At 41.3% G+C, this 16845-nt stretch overlaps 1 protein-coding gene across 6 annotated transcripts in view; it reads left to right on the forward strand.

The window, feature by feature from the left end:
* The first annotated feature begins 2129 nt into the window (after positions 1 to 2129).
* The window catches only part of LOC110977288 (amyloid-beta A4 precursor protein-binding family A member 1-like), a 75634-nt gene continuing 60918 nt past the window's right edge, over positions 2130 to 16845 (forward strand). The window contains exon 1 of one of the 6 annotated variants that reach the window (XM_087136993.1): positions 2130 to 2807. In XM_087136993.1, the coding sequence (XP_086993119.1) occupies positions 2777 to 2807 (31 nt within the window). In that variant the 5' untranslated portion in view covers positions 2130 to 2776. Of the gene's footprint in view, positions 2808 to 3140; positions 3639 to 3736; positions 4362 to 9713; positions 9907 to 16845 lie in introns of those variants that run through there. The other 5 variants (XM_087136988.1, XM_087136986.1, XM_087136989.1 and 2 more) reach the window with 5 other exon arrangements.

Consider the following 16845-nt stretch of genomic DNA (forward strand, 5'->3'; position numbering starts at 1 on the left):
ACATTTTTTGGCCCAAAATGCACATGTGGCTTTGATATTTTTCTGTCAGTGCTTAGCAGAAGTACACGTATGCACCATCTGCTGGTGCCAATATTTCCAAGATATTTTTGGACACTCTCTGAATTATTCTTATGGGATTGACTTGGGCCCAGCCAAGAGTTTTGGCAGGTGGGCAAAGTTTTGCTTGTGACACTGGCAAAGGAAAGGTCCGTTTCTGTCATTCGCTGCACTTGTTGCGGAACGTTATATTCTGCATGTACAGTACATGTACCAATACTTACCAGAACATGCACAGATCTTTGCAACACGTATTGGTACATGTATTAAACTAACCTTACACATTTGTATAAATGTCCTACACTCCCTGAGTGTTTTTCTTCCAGTCGTTCAGGTGAAGAGCACTCAAAGATAATAAAGATTCCAGGATTGACATCTTCTTTTTTTGCATGAAATTTGCATTTTCACATTCACAGCCTTGAATAGTTTGTTTCTGCTTATAATTTCACTTACTTGGGTTCTCTGTTTTTAAGTTTAAGTGTGGCATTTCATTATGTTTTGTTTATTTGCCCCAGCTGGTCAAATTAAAATTGAAAGTTTTATTCATTTGATTGTTGTCTTTCAACTCTTGAAGAGTTTTTAGCTGACCTGAAAGTTGGGTTGAAATTGTCAGTTGGACTTATCTCATTATTTTGCCCCAAACCTTTCATATTGAAGACATTTCATACCCAACCGCAGATCATTCACATTTTGGAGTGCGTAATATTCTGCCAAAACTGATCCACTGTGAGAGTTTGAAGTGAGCCCTCTTGTGTCAGAATTGGTCTGATGGCACATTGCCACTATAGTCTTCTCTCCAGTCTGTGCAAATAGTCCGAGTCCTGTGACAATGATTGCATCATTGTGGTTATTGCCCATGTAGACTCTTCTCACAGTGGAATCGAACGTCATACGGTAATCTGTATTGTGAACTCCTCAGGCCAAAATCAAAAATGATGTTTTAGTGTCGGTCAAATGTTAAATTCATTTCAAAAGATGATCATTGCATGCAGATGGGAAAGTGGTCAACTTCTCCACAGGACATTTGTGACCTGTCACCACAAAATGAGCTGAAAGTCGGAATTTTCAAAAACTGAGATATTGGTATTTTTGAATTCAGCAGAAAGAGAGCTTCCCTATGTATGTACATGGAACACTTAGGGGAAAAGTAAAAGGTAACAATGGGACATCAATCTGGCAGCTTTGCGTCTTTGTTCCCGACATTGTTTCAACATTTCAGACCAGGCACGAATAATACTATCAAAATTGCTGAGACAATGACATTTTTAAATATGTGATTTTGCGAAATATATGGGATTAGATAGGAGACGGGTTAGTCTTTCCAATGATTAGAAAACCCAAAAATTGACTTCCACTTCAATTTGACTTTGAACCCTGAAAATATGAAAGCATGGGATGCGACTTTACTCTCATTTTGTCGTGACAGGTCACATTTCTGCAATCGATTCCATTAAACGGTGGACAAAATCTACAGTATAACATTAGTTGATACGGTGTAATTCTTTAAACCCATGGATTTATTTTGCTGGATTGGAAAAAAAAAAGGTACATTAGTGGAGGATGATACTTTGACTGCAGTTGGATAAGCCACAGGGCTACATGTATGTTCCTGACAACAGCAACTTGGCATTCAAGTGATGCTCATCATCCGGCCGACATTACACCCGTGTAGATTGGAGCTGGGATGATGGGGATAATGGCACAGGCTCGTAGGACATGATATTAAGAGAAACGTAATCTGTTTGTGATGACGCAGGGGGAGGGGGACAGCACAGGGCAACAGCAACCCTCCTCCTGCCACCCCCCCCCCAGGAATCTAGAAAATACATGCACCTCTCGGGAAAAGACTTGGGCAGGGAAATAGTGTTATTGCTTTGTGAAAATGGAAAACAGCAAAATTCTAATTGAAAAACACAGGGAGTAATTAGAAACTGATGTTTTGGGAGAGGTTCTGATAAAAGTACATTTGAATTGTCCTTACATAAAAACAGACAGCACAAAGAGGATTGCAAAATTTGGTGCAGATGAAAATCAAATTGTTTTTTGTTTTGTTTTGTTTTGTTTTGTTTAATTTGTGATTGGGAAATCGGTCACAATAATGCAAAGAAAGTGAATATTGAAGAAGGGTATTGGAAGAAACTTGTACTCTTTTACCTTATTTCCCCATTAAATTAAATTAAATTATACCTGAAATGTAAATTCATGAGTTAGAGACAAAGGGAGCAGGATACACGCTGTACCACTATTCAAGTATTGATCACAATAGTCTGGCGTACATTTGAGTTAAGCACAAGAGAATACACAGGTCATGTATGTCTGGCTTTCTTAATGTGCACTGTGTATTGTGTAACTAATCCAGAGAGCTGAAGTTCATGTCATGGACACAACCCTCATTTATATCCCAGACCTAATTTGCATCTCATTTGATATTCATACAGGCAGTCACATGTCAGTGCACATCAGCACTAGCAGCTCATTAGGTTGCAGTGTATTTTCAGCAGACCATATCTGTTATCAGACCATATGGTTCATTCCGTGGACAGGCTGATCAATATGTGGAACTGTCCCATCTGTGAATGGTTGCCAGTCCACACTAACTCTTCATGTACATGCATAAACGTGTTCACCTCTAACACCCCGAAAAACATCTCTAAAAAAGTGCATGGATTCTCAATGAAACGCTCACTTGTTTTACCCTTTTTCCTCCTTGTTTTGTGAAATGCCCGCTTGCATGGATTTGCGCACCGCTGGTGAGTACCCACACCGATAATTTTTTGTTTTATAACTCAAAATCATGTCAATGTCATTTCTCCATCTCACAATGCCCCCGTCATTGGGGAAATTTCTCCTCTTTGGTTTCATCACTCATCATCATATTCCTTACATTGCTGTGAGTATGCCTGCAAAGTGTGCCACCTTGAAATCAAGGCTAATTCACAAAATCCCCCCCCCCCTTACTAGCACTCTGCCAATGACAGTGTAAAACAGAGCTGGCCCTTTTTTTTTTCTTTCTTTTTTTTTAATTCCAGCTTCCGCCACTCCGACATCTGCCAACTAACCCCATTTTTCTCCCAGCCGCAGCCCACATGCGTAATGCCCACTTTGTTGTGCGGCGCTGTGTGGCGCACGTGTGAGGCTACAGTACTTAACCCACTGCAATCCAATCCACAGTGCTCTCTCTGGCATCGCTCAGCTTCCATGCGCACATTGCTGCTCCCTCATGACCCAAGTGACTCTCCACACACACGTGTACACACGTAACCTCTCAACTGAGCTTCGCCCTCCCTTGTCGAATCCACTGTCTTCCTGCTTTCTGGAGGCTTTCCTTTCTTTCTGAAACAGCATGGGGCCCATGGATTTTACTAACCCCCGACTTTGTCTCCACTCACGGATGGATTGTGTGCTCATTTGAAACCACCACTGCTATCGTTTCCCAGGCCTTATCCAAAGATGTGGAGTTAATACTGAAAAAGGGTTGTGATTTCTCCTGCCCCCCAAAAAAGTGCATGCTGATGTTGCCATGATTAGGTACGCAGGTCCGACGTTGCTTCTAGACTACGATTACCGGATTACCATAGACGGTAAGTTGAATTTGACGTGCGGGAGACAGTAAGTCGAAATCTACGTGGGAATGGGACAGCAAATGGACAGCTGTGTCAACCAGGGCCCGGTTTGTTCTTTTGTCCGTCATTATCTGTGTGTGAGTTGTGCGTGAGAGTCTGGTTCCAGAAAAGATTATAATGGATGATTCATTGCAGTACTTGTGCTAGTCGCCAAGTTTCCAACCAACCTACATGTACTTTAGTATTAAAGAATATAGCCTTGTATAAACATAGATGTGGATTTTCCTTGAAATCATCTGGATAAAGACAATGTAACAATTTGTCTCATTAATGTTGTGAATTGTCGGTGGAACTATAATTTTTTTTTTTTTTGAAATACGATAAAAGGCTGTTGAATGGATGTCATGTGTAAAATGTCTCTTCATATAACAACGAACCATCAAACTTCAGAATTGAATATAACCTAGTGGGTACTGGTGTATACATGCTGTTTACTCATACATGTATTTGTAATTGGTTTTAGCCTGTTATGTAATTTGATTTACTGATTTGATTACTTTTTTAATTGATTACTTTTTGTATCGATCTTGTCACACTTTATAATAGTGTTGTTGGATGAAGTCAGGTATAGTCCAGATACATACATGTATACATTTACATGTATGCACATTAATCATCGGGAGTTTGTGACCCTAAGGAAACTGACGCTGAAGGCCCGTACGTCCTCGTACCACAGAGATGGTAGGCAACACCTTCAATAACTCTGACATTGTATTGGTTGATATGCACCTTGCAAACACTGCCTTCCCTTGAATCTGATTGGCCTTGATTCATAAAAACATGTACAAGTACAAGGGGAGTGTAGTGCCTAATCATGCATTTGTCTTGACCCGTGTCAAAGGTCGAATGGAGAATAACAGGGTGACTGTTCTCAGACTCTCTGCATGAGAGATTTTGAGCTGTAATCAGACTAATGGAATTCACCTGGGACCAGTATGACGGCATGCAAAAAATGACAAAGAGAAAGGTTGGGTTTGGTATATGTCTTTGTTGCCTTGCATCAGGAGTCAATACTGAAACCCTACGAGTTTGTGCACATTCAAATGAAAATCATGCCTGCTTCATGCCACAGTTGCCTGTGCAAACTAGTACAGGGACGTTTTGTCAGCCTGATAGGATGCTTTTGCTGGGCAGTAAAATGTGAAATACCCATGCTTATACATCTGTGAAGTCTGTATGGTGTCCCGCCTTGGAGAGATATCCACCATGCCATTTCCCACTGAGATGAATGAATCGTCAGCTCACCACAGCTTTGCTGCAGTGAAAATGCGGTTGCAGTGGTTGCTCCTTTGGACTGTTCGTAAATTTGTACATAGTAGCCATATTTCCAGTATACATGTCTCTAGATGCACATGTACATGTGCCGGTACCTTGGAATCAACTCAAAATCAGGAACCCATGCAATGTATAAAAAGCCCTGTGTGAACTAGCTAGAAATGTGAAGCAGATTTCATTGCTGTGGCCATTGGTTTTTCATGGTGATTGTACATGCTGTATCTCATTGCCCCAAAAGGTGCGTCTAGCTTCACAAAGACTTCAATGAATTACTTTTATCTCAAGTGCTTTTCTTTTGGTACTTTATCCCAAGTTGTGGTTATGACTTTTCAGCAGGCCAGTTGCACTGCCTACATGAACATGCATGCATCGTGATGATGCATACTTTGTGGTTCTAGTCGAGAATATTTTGCCTACTGCTTGGGTTCTGAAAGTGCTTGTTGTGACTATTGGAGCTTCTAACCTTGTCAGATGGCTCCGGGATAATCTTGGTGTTGGGTGCTTCCTAGCATGATGTAATGGTAGCATTTCTACAGTGTTGTTGGTGCCAAAATCGAAGGGATTTCAACCCTAATCCTTAAGGTTTATAATAAAAAATAACATAGGCACTTGATGGATTTGGCCTGATAAGGGTTAAAGCGCACTGTAGGCAGTTGCAGCTCCTTGGGGAACATATAGATCTAGTACAGTGTAGGTGCAATCATTTAACAAGCTGGAGGGAAGCAATAAGTGACAATGTATCTTGCCTAGGGACTCCACACTGCAACCTCCTGAGCTGGAGTCAAAGCCAGAATGTGTGAAATTGCCCAGTCTTCATAGAATGCACACAACACTGCACATCTGTTGTACATCGTATCCTACCTCAGCCCAGCTGTCCACAGAACCAGATGATATGTGATATTGTTCGCGAGACTATCAGAGATAACATGTAGGATCCCCTCACGGACATTTACTGTCCGCACCACATCAGTACGTCCAATCCATCACACCTGGAAATGACCGTTAAATAACTACACCATCACCATTCATAAGTTATCAACTGCAGTATCTTTCTTTTGTCAGCGATCGGTATTTGTTTCCTCTCTGTAGACCGGCAAGTAGTAATTAAGACTGACTGATGGCTTTTACTGTAGTCAGCCCCTGACGATACTCATGTTCAAAGAGGGAAGTATTGAGTAAGCTTTTAGCTAATGAGGCAGGAGAGGTTGGGGGCTCCATGTCTGTTGTTTACTTAGACAGTGCAGAGGGAAGCCACAGCCTTGTTTTGGCAGCTGCCAGCCATGGACAAATATCGCTTGGAATTACACAACATCTTTTCTTGTTTTTTTTTTTTAGGAAATAAGAATTGAGGCAATCAGGCATGCAGTGTTGAGAAATGTCTGGTATCTGAACACCGTGCTGCTCTCATTTATGTTGAGCTTTCTCTGTTCTAAACGGTCTTCATGAGAACGTTAACATACTGTTTTGCGATCTCATATACACAGTGTAAAAAGAACCCATTTCTAGCCCTTTCGATGCCTTAAAAAAAAACTACGGTATGTAAAGAATTATATTGATTCAGGACTGCAAGGCTGATTAAAAAATTTCCTCTTCCTCTGTGCTTCCTTTGTTCCATGTCTGTCCCCCTTTCAGTTTTTCCTTTGCTTTTTGGGGGTGTATGGTTAAATTTTCAGCATATTTTGACTTTATTTGTTACAACATATACATAAATGCAAGTTTAAAATGCCAAATGGGTGAAAGTTCTTTTTCGTCACTCACAAAAGCATGAGCAAAAGTGTTCGGAAAATCCAACCGCCGTCTTGGAAAATTCGCTTTTGTAAAAAAAACTGAAAGAGAGCAGCTGCGCCTTTTAAGGAGGAAAAATGGAATAGAATCCTTTTTTTAAAACTTGATTGGAGGGTAATCAAGATACACCTGTAATTACATGAAATGTGCAATTTGGAAGTCTGCAGATTGAATCTACTGTTTCTCTCTACTATAAAAGAAAATCCAGTCCAAGGAGAAACCCTTAGTTTCTTAATGCAGTGCGAATATCCTCAGCACGTTTGGAAGGCCTTCCATTGCATGCTGCTTTCACACACGTACCCGTATATGTTGTAGATGCGCCATGATTGATGAGTATTTAATTCAGCATCAGACCTGCCTTGCCAGATGGCAGACTTTGATACATGTACATTCCGTCCCTGGATAGCAGCATGCTTGCTCCCCAAAAGTATATAATGTTTTATTCCCTATGATGTGTAGAAAGACATACTTGTAGTCCGCCTGGACAAATTTCTGCTTCAGAATTGAAATTGGATGTCCTTTAAAATGCATTTGTTTCCTAATTTATCAACATCACTGTATTCTGATCATTGGATTGAGTGATTGATTTTGATTTATTTCATGTTATTTTACCAGAGGAGCTCCATCATTCATCAGTGAACTGTTCTCCTGGGGCCCTGGGCCACAATAAGAAGAAATATACTACATGTAAATATGAGATACAAACAGAAACTGATGTGAGGACTCGGGTCACCCATTCACTCTTCTGATACATGCACTGCATAATTGAGATTGTCTGCAGTGGACGACCAGTGAACCCCGTCCTGAGCCAATCCAGTGCACTTTACACGCAGGCACCACTCAGTCTGCCGTTTTGATATTGCACTCCCTTGTCATTCTCTGAAATCCGTGAGCCTGGCGTAATGTCGCTTACACAGAGCACCCCCCCATGTTTGCTGGGTAACAGAAGTTTCCTTTCTGCACCCCAGCTGCTCCATAACTTCCTCATGATGTCTCCTGTTGTGTTTACGGAATGCATTCAGTTCACCTAGCCTCATCCCAGGTGCCGCTCATTTCTACCTCCTTACCCTTTAATACTGATTGCTCACATTTCTAAACCATGTGGTTTTGATTGGACCATACAGGTATGCAGCGTTTAATCAGTCACAGTTTCTGATTTATGGCAGTCTACATACATTGTATTGTAGATGTCACCACTACTATGAAAATGTAGTACCGCTTGTAGGAAATTAAAAAAATAACATTCTAAATGTATAGGGACTCTACAAATCAATTTAATTCAATAGTTATTATTTCCAACCTTCACAACACAAGTCTGAATTACCACAATGACTTGAAGATTGCTTTAAGAGCAAAGGTAAATTAAAACAAAACAATTTCTTTTAAAGGTAAGAAAGATTTAAAAGTGTGTGAACAAGAGACTGAAAGGAATGGAAATGAATTGAATAAAATCAAAGTAAAATGGAATGGACAAGAACAGTAAAACCAAGGGGCTGCTTAAGTTGTCATCTGACATTTAAACTGTAGATGACTCAATGTCAGAAGGGTAAATCACTGTTTTTCATCCATTCCTGTTACAAAGGAATTCAGTGATTTTAGTCTAGATGTCTGAGATGTTTGGCACTATAAGTAGTAGGGATGATCCAACAACAAAAATAGAGACAGCGTCTTTGAAAAAAAAATATCAGTGTTTCTTTTTTACAAAGGAACGGATGCAGTCCATCAGTGAAATGTCTCCACTGCTTTGTAAAGGCCAAGCAATTAACAGAAGCCAACCTCTATTTTACATTAGTACAGGAGTTAATTATTTGCCCGCTGTTTACCTGGCAGCTACGCACCGAACAGATTGCTTACAATTTGTAACCGTTATAGCGCTTATGAGAGGGTGATTTGTCAAACTGCCTGACATTGGCTCTGTCCCGCACTGGAGTTTGAATGATCATTCCAGTTAGGCATGTTAAGTGGCAGCAATTTTAACCACAGCTCGGTACATAAAGTTACATGTACAATACATGTACTTGCTCCCTTAAAGGAAGCATATGTCTCTTCTATGAAATATCTTCACTGTTGAACTCGTGTTGAATGTTCAATATTTACACACAAAAATCTTCAGTGCTCTTCTGCATTAGGGTCATTGTTCAGTGTGAGTTGCCGTATTTGTTTAACGAGTCCTCCTTATCAAAATATTTTCCACCAGTAATTTCAAATAGCTCGATCCGCCTTCCCACAAGAAGATGTTGATTTGGGGGACAGACTGTAAACATCTGCCTGCTGTGTCAAGGGTTCCCCCCCCCCTTGTCTTTAAGGGCAGTGCTGATGGCGCGGGTCCCCAAGCACACCTGCGTGTCCGGAGAGGCATTTCTCTTGCATAATGTTCCCGTTCAATTACCCAGCGTAATGTAATTGGCGGGCTTGTGGATTCAGCCTTTGCAGAATGGAGTGGGCCCCCCTCCCACCAAATAATCCTGATGTGTTTGTCTAAACCGGCTGTTTTTGCACAGTACACCATCATTTGACTCCCCATTTCAAGAGGGGATAATAAGGCAAATCCCTTTCTACCTTCTGCTGTAGCAGATGATGTTTAAAATGCTCTGTCTTGTTTGGATATTTATCCCCTGGGCATGCTCAGGACACGTACGTAGTGAAGAGGGGGAGCAGTGCTGGATATTTTATGAGCCATTTTGCATGCAAGTTAGTCAGATTAGTGAGGCATCTTAAATGTCAAATTCGCCAGTGGAAAAAAAATCATTGCGTTTTTTCCCCCTCCCACCCCCCTCCACTTCCTCGGACATGACGGAAGGGACTTGATAACAACATTGGCCATCCGATTAGGACGCAATCTCGGTGTGCCGATAATACACTCCCTCCCTGCAGCTAGCAAGCCGTGAAGAATCGCCTTATGGGGTGTGCGGTAATGCCCGAGATACTGCGTTTGTGGCTGGACACTCTTAGCGTAATCTCCGTCCCATGTACTGAGCTGCCTGTCACCGTTGCTAGCATAGGGGATTGTCATCTTGTATACTGGATTTGAGGACCGGGCTTATGCACTGATGAGGTGACAAGTTGTTAGAACAGTTTTTTTTTTCAAGGGGGTAGATACTAGATATCGGTCAGAGAAGAGGGTCATCGATACCCATGGATCTGTGCCATGTCATTGAGATGTATGGTAAGGCAATCATACCTGTTGTTTTAAGTGCCATTTATTTTCACGGCTACATTGTTGTGGAGTTTAAAAAAAAGACTTTATCAAGATGAGTTGTGCACACAGTACCGGTAGTCATAAACCTTTTTTTTTGTCATTTTAAAGCAAATGCTTACAATAGAAAAGTATGGGTATTGAATGTGGCAAAAGCTTCTTTAGTTTTCTGCTTCTGCAGTATGCTGTTTTCCAAAAATATTTTCCCCCAGACTTATGCTGTTCATGTTTTGATCATGATATCAGAAACAGTAATTTTGATATTCACTTGCATGTGTGCTCCTTAATAACAGTAATACATGTACTTGTATGATTGGATAAAAACAGCTCTCTGGGATTTAAAGATAGTTAACAAGTTCATTGACTCCATCCTTTGCAGCAAAGATGCCATCTTTAGAGGTCGCTGACATACTGTACCAAGATTAAGAAAAGAAGTTAACACTCTCATCCATATGTAGACAATCATGATAAACTAGGGCTCATCTGTGTGTTTGCCAACAGTACAGATGGGTTTTTTGTGACCAAGTCCAGATTCAAAGAATTTATGGACTTATTGCAAAGTATCTGTGTTGATTGTTTTTATTGTAGCTCAAAGACTGCTGGTAAATCCTTAACATGGACAGTGTACACAGGGACTCTGGCACCAAAATTTGAGCCCCCCCCCGTCCATTTATACCTAATAGAGGGAACCTTTGTCGCAGCTACTCACAGACATGGCGTAGATATTTATTCAGCCGTGGAAATGGACTTTCCAATCGCAGAGTTGGCACCTACTGTCGCCTCTCTGTGCATGGGTTGTGGCCAGACAGATTTTGACATTTTATGTTCACTTAAGATTTACCCTCTGAAGTCATCATGTGTTGGAATTGGTGGCATATGCAGCCATGTTGTAATATTTTCTCGAAATTTTGTTGAAATTGAAAATGCCATCATTTTAAAAACAGTACTACATGTACCTGGTACCAACTATCCTTTGTTATATTTTATTTTGGGGGGGATTCTTTTACAGCTGAAAAAAAATTTGAACTGTCAGTTTTAGAAATATTTCCATTTTGCCCCTCGCTTCCCAATCCAAGACCTTGATACACCACCGTAGGGAGTGTCCCATATGCTGGCGATTCAAGTCATCTCCGTCTTTTTTTTTTTTTATAAATTGAGTGGTTTCTGTTTTCTGCCGGCTGCATGTTCATTTGTGTATATGTCCGTGTACCATGCAGTATTCTTATTAAATTCTAGTGAATTTTCCCGCAATGATTCAGAGAGCCAATCCCACAAGGCTACAACAACATCCATCTGCATGTCCAGAAGAAAGGCTAAACTGTATCTTGGGAAATCATTGTATGAGCTTTCCTTGTACTGTGTGAATTTGCAAGTTAGAGGATCAAAGTCTGCTAGCTATAATACTTTGCATGATAACTGGCATATCATTTGTCTTGTATATTGTATCACTGTCTGTGCTATGGCAATGCATTGCAGAAAGTCTTGGCTGACTAGAGCCTAGACTCTAGTGTTTATACATGCAGTTTAGCTTAAGCAAAGATGTTGATTCTGGATGAGTAATTAAGCAATATTTGCCAGTAGCAGGCAGTATCTGTACTTCAGTGTGTTTGAAGTTTCTATGCCCCAGGGTGAAAGAAACAAGTGTTGGGGTTCTGAAGCTTCTTAAATGTAACAGTGAACACTGCTGGAGGGTCTTTTGACGTGAAGGGTTCTTACAGTCTTTTACTACCATCATGGTTGTCAATCTTTTTCCCTCAACTGTTTTGCATGATGACTTTGAAACTTTAGTGCAACACATTTGGGTTTTTTTATTATTTGCTAAAATGCCGCCTTGTTTTCGAAGACCTTGATAATCTCCTGTTCATGTACATGTGGTGCTCATACCAACGCCTATACTGAGAGAAATCCTGCACACTTAGGTGCATTCTTAAGGGGAAAAATGCTCTTAATTTGACAAGTTTGACAAAAGACAAGCACCGGTACATGTACCTTGTACTTGTACTTGGTAAAGCTTTTTGACTCCAAGTTATCACAAAGTAACTGGTACTCACACTCCCAGTTTACAGTTAAATATCCATGCTACATTTGTGGTACATATAAATTTCTCTCATTCATGCATGTGATCAAGAACTGTTACCTTAACTGTGGAAAAGGTCCATGGTAAGTCCATGTACATGTATTTATTTTATGTACAAAAGCCACCTGGGGGGGTTGGTTTTTTTTTTGTCCATGAGAAATTGAGAAAGTTCTGTTGGGATGATCAGGCCCCGTAACTTGTTTGGAGGAGTACTTCTTTGAATAAGTTCCGATACGTGTACTACTGAGTTATTTGAAAATCTTACAGTTTACAAGTCTTCAGCATGAATCAGTTCCAGGGTTGATTGACCAGAATTGGTTTTAAGACGAGGAGAAAAGTGATGTCATGCGCAGTGGTATCAGCAAATATCCGGAGCGGCTACACGTACGCATGAGTACCATCTTTTTGGAAATCAGATTTGAGCTCTACGTGCTTTGAAAGCAATCGTGTCTGGACCTGACGTTCCACAGTCTTAATTTGTGGCGCTCCTGTAAAGTGACCCATGGCAGGACTCCCGAAATCTGACAGGGGGGCCATTCTAGCTGTTGTATCGGCTTGCTAGGAGTCAGTCGTTGAAGTTGCGTTTGACCTCACCGAGCCAAACCTGGAGTCATTATGGGAAAGATTGCAAAGCGAAGGGGGGGGGGAGGAGAAGAAGAGAAAAAAGTCCAGGCAGCACATAGCAGGTGTAGCATAGCAGGGTCCGTGCAGCGTTCAGGAAACTCAATCTGGGAAGCAAGAACGTAACGTTCTGAGACCTTTAAAAAAAAAAAAAGGCAAAAGATTCCCCTTCATAATGCCAGGCTGTAGCTCACTCTCGCTGATCGAATACAAGTGTTGAATGTCAATCCCCAGCTTGCTTGGCCAAAGCAGGACGGCGTGTTTGCTCTTTCTTCCTCATTATCTCTCCCTTTCTTTCAGTCTTGTTGCTTGAGTATTCTCCCGTCGTTTTCCTTTATGGTTTTTTTTTCCCAGTCTTGAAAATCAGATCCAGATCTTAGAGAGAGACCACTCAGTGTCTGTATGTGTGTTTATTGTTAGAATGTGTTTATTTTATGTTAGAATCACTTGTGTCCTGTTCACAGAGCTGAATCAAGCCCTTTCAGAATTGTCCTCTTAGGGAATGTTGGACCCAGTTTCTCAAGGCTGCAGCAGTTAATTGTACATTCTTAATAGATAAACAGTTTTCCTGAGAAATGGACCCCTGCATGCATATCATCTGATTAGCCTGGTCCTTGCAAACATCTCTGGCACTTTCCCTTCAGTGGGTTAACCTTAGTCCAACCCCCCCCTACAATTACAGTTAGAAGCCATAAATTGTGATGTTACCACACTCTAAGGTGCAGACCTTTAACACTCTCCCATCAGTCCTTTCTCACTGCTGGCAATTTTACTTCTGTGATGGGATGACATGAAGATTATTTTGATGGGTCTTCAGCACAAAACTCTGGAGAGGAAAATCCTACATGTACGCCCATTTCACCGTCTAAATTATCTTGAGGGGGTGTGTACCATGCATTCCCTGGGATACAGTTCAAGCCATGTGTTTGATTTCTTCAGCCTGCCTGACAACTTGAACACAAGGGATTGTGGCCAATCACTTGCTAGCAACCTGCTGTGAGTGTTTTTGATCAGTAGCAAAGCTACATGTGTGTAGGTGATTTCCCTAGATTAGAAAAAATGGATGCAGGAAACAACACTTGATGACTCGTTAGTTTTAACCAGAGCTCAGGAATTAATCTCTCACTGGCCCGCCCACTCGTGTAAGTACATGTAAGAGAGGCCCACTGCTGTTTTTCAAGTTGGAGAAACAAGAAACAGGCTGATGTATTTGCACACATGTTCTACCCAGCATCCGGTCCGTCACTCCCCCACAACATACACACGAGAGAGCGTAGGAGGTGATCAATGAAACCCTGTTTGTCTTGAACTCCGTGCCCTGTACATGGTCCAGTATCCTCAGTGCCTCTGCACAGCAGGAACCATCTCCCAAGAGGTCCTCATGTCTGTGAAATTCAGCCATGGTGTCTGACCATTATGGTATTCTGTCGAGCCATAATCACATTATGCATTTCCTGTGTCGCAACTGTTGTCCCCCCCCAGTTGAATCAATGCTATTTAAACTCCCATTACATAGATTGGATTCTTGTGTAACGAACAAGATATAGATTGCGACCGGCCACATTACAGGGCCAGAGATGGTCGATGAAAAGCCAGGGACACGTCCACTGGGATGGGGACACCTGCACATGTAATCACCCGTTATGGCCACAAAAGATGGCACCGACACCTTGCCTGGTAACCGGCGTCAAGTTATTAATGGCAGGCCGGTGATTCCTTGATAGCCTTTAACACTTTGCAAAATGAGAATGCGCACTCAAACATGACTGCAGGCCCAAACTAATTTCAGTTTTCGTCGTGATGATTACATTGCTGAGGAGTTTTAGGTTTTGTTTTTGTCCCTAGCTGCATACATGTATGTCTGTATATCTTGCACATGCTTAGAACACTTGGATTTAAGTACCCGGTACTTTGTTCAGTTTTTACATGCAGCAAAATTATCCGATACAATTTCAATCCATCCCACATGTAGCTTTAATATTATCAATGACCTGAAACAAATACTTTTTTCTCAATTGAGGTAATAAAAATCTTACGTTAAATGTAGGTAGGTAGTGATACAAACAGCCAGTTGATGATGTTCTTCATTTGAAGGATAACAAAAACCCCGTTTTTCTGGTGCTGGCCAGATGAAATGAAAGAACCTTAGCAGCCATGCTGCAATTTGATATTGTCCTTGGTCTGCAATGGTTGGCAGCACAGTGCACCCACAGGGGTACTCTGCATCCTTGTACATGTACTGAAGGTCACATCTATAAAGTCTTGCCCTGTTAATCTGGTGCAATTCCAGGTGAACTGTATATACGTTATTCTGCCAACGTTGATGATCTTGTTGATGCTTACAGACAACGTGGCACTTTGAGATAAACCAAATACTTGTGACTAATACACACCAATGAAAACTGTTCACTCAAAGACTGACATTCACTGTAGCGCAAATGTCAGGTCAGTTTCAAAGTCTGCTTCATCTGGATTAGACTTGCTGCCATGATTAAAATGCAAACGATTATGTTACATGTTCCACTGTTTCCTTTTACTTAGGAACTTGGGCAAATCAAATAACAAACATGCATGAGAACCTTTCATAGGTTTGTCATCCTCGCAGACTGCAATTCTTTCTTTTGAACCGTCCGGCTGCTGTCAGAACGCTTTGGGGAAAATGCCAGCCCTATGAATTTATGTCGGCAAGGTGACATTTCGAAATTTGAACGCACTCACTTTCCTCCGAACTGCACTGTCCTTTCCAGTTGACAGCCGGAATGAATCTGGGGCATTAAAGAGATTGGGCAATGGCATGTAAAATGATACGAGGCACCTTCTTGAAGAGGCCATGTGTCGCATTTCACGGTAGTGGGATTTCTCAGGATGGTGCTGGATTTCAAGATCTTTGGCCCAATAAAGTGGGGGATTTGTAGAAGTTCCATCGTGCAGATTTTGCATCTTTTAACACAATATACCAAATAAAACCCCCAAACCAAGTGTAAAATTCACATAATCATAGCCATTTTGGAGAAAATTAATTCCTTTTTTTTTCTGTCATAAGCCCTGAGAAGTCACTGTATTTTATTGTTCTCGGTGTTAGAATTCCCCCGTTAGCATTCATAGCATTACATGTCTGACAAAGACCGGGCATGGTGTTAAAGATAAATTAATGTACCAGCCTCAGCTGACTGCACTGTGATTGGGGGGAGTCATTGATACCAGTTAATTCCCAAATTGATGGGCAGGAAGGGGGATGGGCAGTTTTCCTCCGCCATGTGCATGATTTTGGGGGACAGGGATGTCAATTTGGGAGGGGGGTTGGGAAATATATATTTTTTTTTTTGACCAGAGGATGATGGGCTATTGGATCATTTCCCCCCACTTTTTTGTGTTTGGAAAAATTAGGCAGATTTTTAAGTGTTTTTGGACTTCCCAATAACCAAAATGTTTACAGTGGTCTTTAGCCATCCATAAGCATAAAACATGCTCTTACAGAAGGGTGCTTAAATTCACTTCTTATGTTGATTTAAAAGACAGCGAAAAACCAAAACTACCGGCCTCGGCCGTAAAAAGACATCAACACTAATGGCGCAAAAGTCCCTTGGGCTGGTCAAAGGGAAGTGAAGAGGAGACTGGAAAACACGGAAGGAGAGACCAGACCCAAAATGTCCTCAGTTGAATCATAGAGAAAGGACACAGAAGGAGTTTGAACTGCCTGGGCTATGACATCTGTCCAATTACCGCTTTCTGGCATACCCGGTATGTCCGTAGCCAGAGCACAGCGAATGCTTGCTACACACCACCGTAAGCCCCCTTTGTACCCCATGATCATTGCCGCAATTTTTCACTGGTGATCTGTATCCTTCAAACATTGTGTACTGCAGTATAGGAAGTTGAATATTCATGCCATCATTGGTGCTTGATATGATCTGACAACAACATAAAATTTAACGCTTGCGCAGTTGCTTTTATTAGGCTGTGTACCTGAAGTGTTCATGTGCAGTTGTCGCCCTTATCGAAGACTTTCTTCTGGGGTTATTTTGGGAATAAACAGCCAAGTTGTTTATGAGATATTGTGTTTTATTTGAATCCTTTTTATTGCTGAATTTACACAAAAAGGTATTTTATGAGATTTCGTGATATTTCCTTGTGATGAAACAGCACATTCTGTTTTTCCTGAACTTAACTGTCCTGTGGTGGTCAACATGTTTTTGGCCAGTCTTAGCCAA

Source organism: Acanthaster planci, linkage group LG05 (genome assembly GCF_054643075.1).
Source record: "Acanthaster planci isolate LZ-2023a linkage group LG05, COTS_SCS, whole genome shotgun sequence".
Lineage (NCBI taxonomy): Eukaryota > Metazoa > Echinodermata > Asteroidea > Valvatida > Acanthasteridae > Acanthaster > Acanthaster planci.